The sequence below is a fragment of the Lissotriton vulgaris genome, unplaced genomic scaffold (assembly GCF_964263255.1).
Source record: "Lissotriton vulgaris unplaced genomic scaffold, aLisVul1.2 SCAFFOLD_669, whole genome shotgun sequence".
Classification (NCBI taxonomy): Eukaryota; Metazoa; Chordata; class Amphibia; order Caudata; family Salamandridae; genus Lissotriton; species Lissotriton vulgaris.
This window is the reverse complement of record NW_028244991.1, coordinates 928,935-940,000: the sequence shown is the minus strand read 5'-3', so window position 1 is coordinate 940,000 and position 11,066 is coordinate 928,935. Positions and strand designations below refer to the sequence as shown.

Below are 11,066 nucleotides of genomic sequence, written 5' to 3'. Positions count from 1 at the left end.
AATTTTCTGTAACATTGTGTAACCTAATGTAAAGCGCTCTGATACCTACAGGTCTAGCCAGCGCTATATTAAACTCATTAAATAAATACATAAATAAATACACGTTTTCAGTTGACATGTGTACACCAATATCATATTTGCGAGCATCCGGTTGGGCAAAAGTGTTTCAAATAATCTGTGCTCTCAGATGAAGAAGAGGTGGGTGGCTCTTGGAGCGTATGCACCAGGGGTTACTCTGTTTTCGCTGCAAGGAGATGAAAGCGGATATGATGAAAGGGCCTTGGATTGGGCCTTGAGGGACCCCCACAGGACTACACTCAGGTAGTGGGTATAAAAAGCAACAGGAGACAGAGAAAGAGAACCCACCGGACACTGCTGTTGATGCACAAAGATAGGGATAAGGAATCAGCCGGGGTTCTCCTAGCAACAGGTAAGCAATAGCAGATGGGTGCTGGTGACCACTAACTCTGACCCACACGCCAGTGCTTGATGAGGGTCTTGGGCCTGGACACTGCTCTGATGTGTACATAAATAAGTGAACTTACCTGAAGGCCTGAGCGACTTCCTGAGAATGGTCCCCAGATCGCGCAGTGGGATCGCGTCCGGCAGAAACCCCTCATTCCATGTTTTTGCTGTCCTGGTGACGGGTAGATCATTTTCTGAAGGGGGGGATTTCTCAGGGGCCTCCAGAAGAAGAATCTAAAAAAGATCAAATAAGCACATATCACGCACACAGCGCATTCAGCTGGTATTTTCTCTGCTCCTAAATTCTGTTTGTATCAATTTACCAACCGGCTTTCACAGTACACAGTAGAGGAGTCACATTTGTCGGAAGACTCCCTTTTCTGTTCTTGATCCCGGGACATGCACTAACATACAACAAGTTGTGTTATCCTGTGTAACTGTCTTCTACCACAGCACTGTAGAGCTTTCTTGATGTCTTCACCTTTTTTATACATTCAGGGTTTTCCATGTTTCGCTTGTATTCGATTAGTGGTGTGTGGTTGTGTTTTGTTATCAGAGGTATGTTGAGTCTTCACTGTTGTTCCTGGCAGGTACTGTCAGACTAAAACTAATCTGAGACGGAAAGTTCTTGATGGTGTGGTGGGCATAGGGATCAGCACCCCAAAGAACACTCCTGTTTTATTTGAACTGTTCGGTAGGTTGTCCATTGAATGGTAGCATCGATATTGTGGTCATGCTGGTGGCGGTGTTGTATGTTTGAGCTAACATTATCTGCAGGGATCTGAGATATATGTTGGTGTGGGATTTGGAAGTGTTGCTGATTTTCAGCTATATGGCTTTGCAGGTGTAGGCTGTGTATGGTGGGGTCAGGGTTCTGCAACAACCTAGGTGTAATGGGAAATGTGTTGTGAAGTGGGTTTTGTTGGGATGTAATTGGTGTTGCCCGATGAGGGCCAATTGTGTAATATTGGACATTGACTGGACACATGTGTTGAGGTCCATTGTTTACTCTATGCTGATTGGGTGCAGGCCCGGTTCTAGCTGGTCGGCTGGGTGGGCCAGGCCCACCCAAACATGAGCCTTGGCCCACCCAAACATGAGCCTTGGCCCACCCAAATATGAGCCTTGGCCCACCCAAATATGAGCCTTGGCCCACCCAAACATGAGCCTTGGCCCACCCAGACATGAGCCTTGGACCACCCAGACATGAGCCTTGGCCCACCCAAACATGAGCCTGGCCCACCCTAACATGAGCCTTGGCCCTCGCAGTGACAGCACGGAGGCCGATAGAAAATGGTCACATTAATTTAAAACGTTCCTCCGAAAGTTGTTCTTCCTGTCCTGGGTGTTGCATGATTGGGGATGCCTGTGAGGAAGAGCCAAGGCCCAATCATGAATCTCCTTTTAAAAAGGTGGGCTGTGTCCTCGCCCACTCGTGCAGGTAAAATTGGGGCATGGCGAAGGGGATAAATCTTTTCTTTGGCATGGCTAACCATTGCCTGCTGTCTTGCTGCGTGGATATTTCCTTGTTTATTGCACGCTAGAGAAAATAAGTTTGTTTATCCTGATTCACTTTTCCTGGCCCCTGCAGCTACTTATCAGAGTGGGCTGTGACATCGAGTTTTTAAAGTCAGGTAAGGCCCAGCAAGACACATACTACATGTATTCGGTCATTTAAACATGTTTTATCATTATCAAGGTCAGCTCTGCTACTGATGCAAGACAATAAAAAATGTCCAGATAACACTGGTGATTTGTGATCCTGCTGGAGAGCAATCATTTGTCTGTTGATAGTTTTGAAATGCAGATTAACTGTATTTTATGTGGATAGCTCATTGGGTTACTGCCTTTGCCAGAAAGATCCTTTTGCTATTTGCTGTTCAGAAGTTAAAATCCTTACATAAGCAAGTGACCTATCAACTATCATCAAAGAGCTGCATACAAACCTGAATGGTATAGTTAGAACTTCACTTTTTTGTGTGTGTTGCAATTTTTTAGAACTTCCCCACTCTTTCATTATTCTAATGTTGCTAAAAACAGTGCGTTTGGGCAGATATACATTTTTATCAGTAAAGCCAACCCCCAAGCACTGGATTACTCTCTAAATCCTGAGTTTGTGCTTCTCCAGACCAAACCCTCTTAAAATATTCTGCCCATCAATATGGATAAAATGTGATTCTTACACTTTGTTATTCTCATTGGCTTATGTGACATTCCCTGGAAATTGATTTCCATACTTGTATGATTCATTGTCTCTGAATAATGTATGTGTGATGTAAAGTACTATGACACCCTACACTGATATGAGTAGAGCTATACAACAAATGAAATGCATATGAGAAAGTAGCTACGTCGAGATTAGGGGTGCTGGTGGAGGGTGGCATTGCGGGAATCCGAGAAGGATGTCAATAGGGGGAGGGGCTATGGAGCGATAAGGGACGCTGTTGGAGGGTGGCAGTGAGCGTATCCGAGGATGGGACATGAGGAAGGGAGGTACAGCCAGATGAGGGGAACTGGTGGAGGGTGGGAGTGAGGGAGTCTGAGGAGGAGGTAATGAGCGGGAGGGTCTATGGAGAGATGAGGGGCACTGGTGGAGGATGGCAGTGAGGGAATCCGAGGAGGAGGTCATGGGGGAGCTACGGACGGATGATGGTGGTAGTGAGGGACCCTGAGGGGAGAGGCTACGGAGAGATGAGAGGCACCGCTGGAGGGTGGTAGTGAAGATGTCTACGGAGAAAGAGGTCATTGGTGGGGTGACAAAAAAATCGTTCGCACCAGCGCTAAAGCCGGCCCAGTATTGGCTTTTCTGTTTTTGTTTATTTAATTAGTAGTCGGGTCACCAGGGCAACGGTGGAACATATTTTAAAGTGTGTGGTAATTATATTTACTACTATATTCAATGTTTTAAGTTTGAAGGTGATTTTACTAATGTTTTTTACGGGAATAATGTAAGTGGAGCCGGATGGTGGCTCATATGGGGATGGGGCCCAAGGTCGGCTGTGAGACAAGGTGCACTGGATAGAGGTGGTAGAAAAGTGGATAATAAGACCTGGAGGTGAGTCCGCTGCAGAGTCCGGGATCAGGTGGAGGTAGGTATGAAGAGGGATTCTCCCTGAAGGCTTGCACAAAGGTAGCCAGAGAAGTGTCAATTGGCTGATTCTCCCACCTCAGAAACCGCCTCTTCCCATCAAATGGACATTACATGGAAAAAAACACTTTTTGAGAGTGATAAGATTTAGAAAGAGATTTAGAAAAGAGTGTGTTTTACTGGGCTTTATAAGACAAAGGAGCTAAATGAGGGCCCTGAAGCAGGCCTGGCTAGCTATATAAGAGACAAATCGGGCCCGCAGTAGCCCACCCACAGGCACCCTTGGCCCACCCAAATAAAAATTCCTGGAGCCGGACCTGCTTGGGTAGCTACTTGGTGTTCACTAGGTTTGGTGATGTTACTGAACACTACATGTTTTATAAGTATGCAGCTTATGGCAAAAACAAAATAACCAACATATAACCGTACTACAATAGAATCAAAGTACAAATCTGCTAATTTAGCCAATAACAGATTGCTGGCCTGAGATAGAAGTAGTAATGCCCATACAAGTGGGCTGTTATAAGGAGCTTCGAGTTACTTACTGTTACTTGTGCTCCCAAACAAAGATTACCAATTATACCCTGCAGGTATTGATTTAGTTATTATTGCATGTACGACAAAAATGAGGGGATGACTGTTATGTGTCCTTTTGGTGTACGGATCACAGGAGTGCTGCTGGATTCCAAAGAGGGTGGAAAAATCGTAAAAGGTAGAACTAATACTATAGACTTTTAGGGGATGTCCAGCATAACCGTAGAGAAGATCTCTGCACCATCGCTCAAGCTCGCCCGAACCCGTGGTCCCACGGTACTAGGTCTCGGTCCATGGTAAAGCTTCTGCATGAGGGATTCCACAGTCTCAGTGGAATGGATGTCTACTGCCAAAGTATGAACAGTTTGTGATTAGGCCTCATACAAGCACTAAGTAACAATAATAGCATCAATCGATGTGATGTCGAAAGGCTAACATAACGTCTTAGAGTCATATAATGTGTACAAACACAGAATAAACAGCCTGTGTTGGACAGTGTCCTCAGGAGTGACAGGCACTATGGTCATTATTGGGGGTAAGAGAGGGGACTGAGCAAAAAAGCCAGACAGGAGGACCCGGAGTAAAAATTCACAGACTTATTGAGGGTGCCCCAGTGAACTGAGACAAAAATGCCTGGCATGGAAAGGATCATGGAAACAGTAAAGGGTGAGTGGCCAAAACACACTGGGGGCGGTTCTCTTGCACCTCACGGTCCTCAGGATTGGAGCTCTGAAAGAGGCGGACTCCAAGATACAGAGGGGCCAACAGATGGACGAATCTGCCTCTTCCATAATAATGAAGATGAGGTTGATAGGTTGGGGTAACATTAATTGAGCAACGCAGCTTTTCTTCAATGATGACACAATGCATAGTGTGACACAGATCCAGATTTGGGGTTCAAATATGTGAGGCTGCCTGCGAGGAGCTTTAACACTTTTGGAACTGGAGATGAAATAATCTGGGCAGAGTTTGTAGGTTCAGGACAGAGAAAAAAGGGAGTTGCTGAGCAGATGAAGAGTGAAGAAAAAGAACTTTGTATTGATTGAAAAGGCTATTCATATGTTTCCGCATCTCCGTCGTGACATTTTGACAAAATGTCAGGTGTAGCCTAGCTGAGGTTGAGACTTGAGAGAAAGGTTCATGTGTTCTCCCACCCAGAGGCAGCCTTGTGCAGGATCCGGTGGTTTCTCCTGCAAACCAGTCTTATAATTACCTGTTCTTACCCTACCATGCCTTTTGAGTTAGTCTTGGTGCCCCTGAGGACAATGAAAGCTAGGCTCTAGAGATGCCTTAGAAATAAAAAAGAGGTGCGTTGCTTACTTGCTTCAGGGGTTTCCATTGGGGTGTTATGGACTAGTTTTTAATGAGGGTGTCTATTGCTCTCTCTAATTTGGAGAAATTCCTTTATCGCTTCTCAGAAGTAGTCAAGTCAAGTCAAGTCAAAGAATTTATATAGCGCTCTACATACCCAGAGGGTCTCAAGGCGCTTGGGGAGGGGAGGGGAATTACTTGTCAAATATCCACGTTTTAAGTTGCTTTCTGAATGCTAGGTGATTCTGAGTAAGGCGAAGGTGAGTGGGAAGGGAGTTCCAGGTTTTAGCTGCCAGGTAGGAGAAGGATCTACCTCCCATGGTGGATTTGTTGATGCGGGGTACAGTGGCAAGGGCTTGGTTGGATGATCGTAGCTGGCGGGAGGGGGAGTAGAAGGACAGTCGTGTGTTGAGGCATTCTGGTCCGATTTCGTAGAGTGCTTTGTGTGCGTGGGTTAGAAGACGGAAGGTGATCCTCTTGTTGACGGGTAGCCAGTGGAGGTTTTTCAGGTGACCAGAGATATGTTCTTTATGCGGGATGTCTAATATGAGCCTGGCTGAGGCGTTTTGGATTTGTTGGAGTTTTTTCTGGAGTTTAGCGGTAGTGCCGGCGTAGAGGGTGTTTCCGTAGTCCAGTCGGCTCATGACCAGGGCGTGGGTGACCGTTTTCCTAGTTTCGGTGGGGATCCAACGAAATGTTTTTTTGAGCATGCGAAGAATGTTGAAGCAGGATGAAGAGACGGCGTTGACTTGTTTGTACATTGAGAGTGAGGAATCCAGGATGACGCCCAGGTTCCGTGCGTGGTCTGTCGGGATGGGTGCTTTCGCAAGGGCTTCTGGCCACCAAGAATCGTCCCATGCAGAGGGGGAGGTACCTAAGATAAGGACTTCTGTTTTGTCAGAGTTCAGTTTCAGCTGGCTATGTTTCATCCATTCGGCAACTTCTTTCATTCCTTCGTGTAGGTTAGTTTTGGCGGTGTGAGGGTCATTGGTGAGTGATAGGATCAGTTGAGTGTCGTCCGCGTAGGAGATGATGTTGAGGTTGTGTTGGCGTGCGATGGTTGCGAGGGGGCTCATGTATACGTTGAAAAGGGTGGGGCTGAGTGAAGATCCTTGTGGGACGCCGCAGATGACTTCAGTGGCCTCTGACTTGAATGGTGGAAGGCGGACTCTCTGGGTTCTTCCGGTGAGGAACGAGGTGATCCATTCTAGTGCTTTTCCTTGGATTCAGATGTTTCTGAGGCGCTGTAGAAGGGTGTTGTGGCAGACTGTGTCGAAGGCTGCGGAGAGGTCGAGGAGGATGAGGGCGACTGTGTCTCCGTTGTCCAGTAGGGTTCGAATGTCATCTGTTGCTGCGATGAGGGCGGTTTCAGTGCTGTGTTTGGCTCGGAAGCCGGATTGTGAGGAGTCGAGGGAGTTGTTGGCTTCGAGAAAGGCGGCGAGCTGGTTGTTGACGGCTTTCTCAATGACTTTGGCCGGGAATGGAAGGAGCGAGATGGGACGGTAGTTTTTGAGTTCGGTGGGGTCCGCTGTGGGTTTTTTCAGAAGGGCGCTGAGTTCTGCGTGTTTCCAGCTTTCCGGGAAGGCGGCGGAGTTGAGGGAGCAGTTGATGACGTCTCTGAGGTGCGGTGCTATGATGGAGTCTGCTTTGTTGAAGATGTGGTGAGGGCATGGGTCTGTGGGGGATCCTGAGTGGATGGAGTTCATCAGGCGGATAGTGTCCTCAGTGGAGATTGGGTTCCAATCATTAAGGGTGTTCGAGGGTGGTGAAGGTCCAGCGGATGGTTGGGTGGAATGGTCACCGGGTTGGTTGTCGAAGCTGTTGTGGATGTCTGCAATTTTGTTGTGGAAGAATGAGGCTAGGGAGTCGCAGAGGGCTTGAGAGGGGGTGATGTCGTTGGAGTTGGCCGAGGGGTTGGTGAATTCCTTGACGATGTTGAAAAGTTCCTTGCTGTTGTGGGCGTTGCTATCTAGTCGGTCCTTGAAGGCGGTTTGCTTGGCTTTTCGGATCAGTTGGTGGTGTGTGCGAGTGGCGTTTTTGAAGGCTTCCTTGGTGCTGGTGGTTGGGTCTTTTTTCCAGGCTTTCTCCAGGGAGCGGCAAAGTTTCTTGGATTTCTTAAGATCATCGTTGAACCAGGAGGCTTTCTTGCTGCCAAGTTTGATTTGTCGTTTTTTCAGGGGTGCTAGCATGTCGGCGCTGTTGGATAACCATAGGGTGAGGTTGGTGGCGGCTTGGTCGGGGTTTGAGGAGTGGGCGGGGGGCTTTTGAAGAAGCGATGAGGAGATCTGGTCGATGGTGATTTTGTTCCAGTTTCTTTGCAGAGTAGGTTGGGGGTGGTTGTTGGGTTTGGGCTTGTTGTAGGTAAAGTGGACGCAGCTGTGGTTAGTCCAGAGGAGAGCCGTAGTGTGGCTAAAGGAGACATGGTTGCTGGAGGTGAAGATAGGGTCGAGTGTGTGACCTGCGATGTGGGTGGGGGAAGTGACCAGTTGTTTAAGTCCGAGGTTGGAGAGGTTGTCCAAAAGGGTAGCGGTGTTGCGGTCGTTGTTCTTTTCAAGGTGAAAATTGAGGTCTCCCAGAAGGATGTAATCTTTGGAGGGGAGGGCGTGTGGAGTGATGAAATCCGTGATGTCTTCACTAAATTGTGCGCGGGGTCCTGGAGGTCTGTAAAGGAGGGTGCCTCTGAGTGTGGTTTTGGGGTCGGTGTGAATCTGGAAGTGAAGGTGTTCAGAGTTGGCGAGGTTGACGTCAGAGCTGGTTGAGATGTGGATGGATTTTTTGTGGACGATAGCGATTCCTCCTCCTGTGTGGCCGGTACGGTCCTTGCGTATGATCTTATAGTCTTCTGGGATGGCAATGGTGATGTCTGGGGCGGAAGAAGCGTTCATCCATGTTTCTGTTAGGAAGGCGACGTCTGGAGAGATGGTGTCTAGTAGATTCCATAGGTCAATGGCGTGCCTGTGGACCGAACGAGTGTTGAGCAAGATGCATTGTAGGTTGTTGGGGTCGGGAGTCTGTGGGGTGATCGTAGCGGAGTTGTTGACGGTGCCGATGAATTTGCAGTAGAGTAGCATGAGAAAGGTCCATGGGTGTGTCCAGGAGCGGATTGGACGCAGTTGGGGGAGCGGCCGGGGTTAAGGGCTAGGAGGGTGGGGGCATCGTAGGTAATGCGGGAGGGCTGGGCAATGCGAGGGCCAGGGGGTATGGCGCTGGGCGCGGTCCAGGCGCGGACGGGCGTAGACGGGCTTACCTTTGGCGCACCTTCGGCGCGGCTGGGGCGCGAACGCTGCGCGTAAACGCTGCGCGGGAGCAGCTGTCATATATGGAGGGTGGGGGGGGAGGGGCGAGGGCGGCTCAGCTGGGAGGCGGGGCGGGCTACGTAGGAGGACAACAACAACAAAATGGAGGCGGAGGGGTCAGCACGGCAAGAGCGCTTGGGAGAAAATGCAAACACAGCAGGAAAGTAGCGCTGGCAATATCAGAAAGCAAATAAACAAAGCGGCATTCAAAGCACACAGCAGGCAATGGAATTCAGTCAGTTTCCGGCACAATGCGCTGCACAACGATACCGAAGCCACAGGGGAGCGACCACTCAGCTGGGAAGCGTAGAGCGAGTCACAGCGCTTCCAGGTAACGGAGCGCTGTTTGTAGTCTGTGGGAGGGCGGCTCAGCTGGGAGGCGGGGCGGGCTACGTAGGAGGACAACAACAACAAAATGGAGGCGGAGGGGTCAGCACGGCAAGAGCGCTTGGGGGAAAACGCAAACACAGCAGGAAAGTAGCGCTGGCAATATCAGAAAGCAAATAAACAAAGCGGCATTCAAAGCACACAGCAGGCAATGGAATTCAGTCAGTTTCCGGCACAATGCGCTGCACAACGATACCGAAGCCACAGGGGAGCGACCACTCAGCTGGGAAGCGTAGAGCGAGTCACAGCGCTTCCAGGTAACGGAGCGCTGTTTGTAGTCTGTGGGAGGGCGGCTCAGCTGGGAGGCGGGGCGGGCTACGTAGGAGGACAACAACAACAAAATGGAGGCGGAGGGGTCAGCACGGCAAGAGCGCGTGGGGGAAAACGCAAACACAGCAGGAAAGTAGCGCTGGCAATATCAGAAAGCAAATAAACAAAGCGGCATTCAAAGCACACAGCAGGCAATGGAATTCAGTCAGTTTCCGGCACAATGCGCTGCACAACGATACCGAAGCCACAGGGGAGCGACCACTCAGCTGGGAAGCGTAGAGCGAGTCACAGCGCTTCCAGGTAACGGAGCGCTGTTTGTAGTCTGTGGGAGGGCGGCTCAGCTGGGAGGCGGGGCGGGCTACGTAGGAGGACAACAACAACAAAATGGAGGCGGAGGGGTCAGCACGGCAAGAGCGCTTGGGGGAAAATGCAAACACAGCAGGAAAGTAGCGCTGGCAATATCAGAAAGCAAATAAACAAAGCGGCATTCAAAGCACACAGCAGGCAATGGAATTCAGTCAGTTTCCGGCACGGAGAACTCTTCCATAAGACATGGGACCCATATCTGAAGACATGACCAAAGTCTATACAGCTCGTGCAGCATGGCCCTGGAGTTCCATGCAATGGTAGCCACTGGTCGCTACACTTGATGGTACACATAGTGTTAATCTAGTAGTAGGATATATTATTTGTTATGTTATGTGTGATGTATGAAAACTGAATGAACATCTATTAAAAATGTAATTTTCTTATAAATAGTGAATCCAATGCTTTGCCTCAATTTCGAAAATATACAAGTTAAGGTTATTGAAGCATATAGAGGTGCACCAGGTAAAGAAGTCCAATCAGACGTCTTTTCACAATCCAGCTCAAATATTTTGGAGACTAGGAATTTCCAAAGGGCATCACAGTGCCCCCAGTCAGTTGACCTGCTAAGCGCTTCACTAATAAGCACTGTGCGGTCTGATTATAGGTAAACAGACAGCACAATACTTATGAGTGAAATTCCTAGTCTCCAACAAATTTGAGCTGGAGCTTTCATGTTGTACGAATTCGGGAAACCTATGATGATATCAAGAGATAAAGCCCTGATGAAGTTCCAAGTATTTGTTGGAACGAAACGCGTTGACTGGACTACTTGTGTAAATAAAAAGAAAGGGCATTTGAAAAATAAAGAATTTGTGAAAAGACATCTGACTGGACTTCTCTACCTGGTGCACCTCCATATGCTTCAATAATCCAGGATCGGTCGAACAGTGGCACTAAACAACGGCAGGTGCCAGAGGATTTGTGCACAGGATATTTTACTTTACAATTACTAAAGCGTGAGGTGCAGGCCGGGCAGTCCACCGTTGGGTCGTTTTTCTTATAACAAGCTAAGGTTATCTGAGGATGCTTGGTATCACAAAATGCTGCGTTTAACAGCCCAGTCTTTCCCTCATCTTTGGCAAGACAACCATAGTAACACAAAACAGAGATAATGGTAAAACAATTACACTGTCATAGAAAGGATGAGCTGTACCATGCGGGGAACACAATTATGCATGGGTTCCTTCCACTCTGAAACACGTCACCCATAAATCTGTTGCTTGACATGAACATATCTGCGTTTGATTAGTGATTAGGCTGACTTCCAGAATCCGGACTGTGAGGCCTGTGGACTTTAACTGGATCATAAGCACAGCACACAGATTGAGAATACATTACACTTTGAC

The 11,066-nt window shown here is 48.4% G+C and overlaps 1 protein-coding gene across 1 annotated transcript in view; it reads right to left on the bottom strand.

Moving 5' to 3' along the window:
- Positions 1-11,066, bottom strand: part of LOC147666673 (collagen alpha-1(XXVI) chain-like) — a gene marked incomplete at its 3' end in the record, with an annotated part of 663,130 nt that overhangs the window by 36,330 nt on the left and 615,734 nt on the right. Inside the window, exon 5 of the mRNA XM_086948979.1 lies at positions 546-699. Within this exon, the coding sequence (XP_086805105.1) occupies positions 546-699 (154 nt within the window). The remainder of the gene's footprint in view (positions 1-545; positions 700-11,066) is intronic.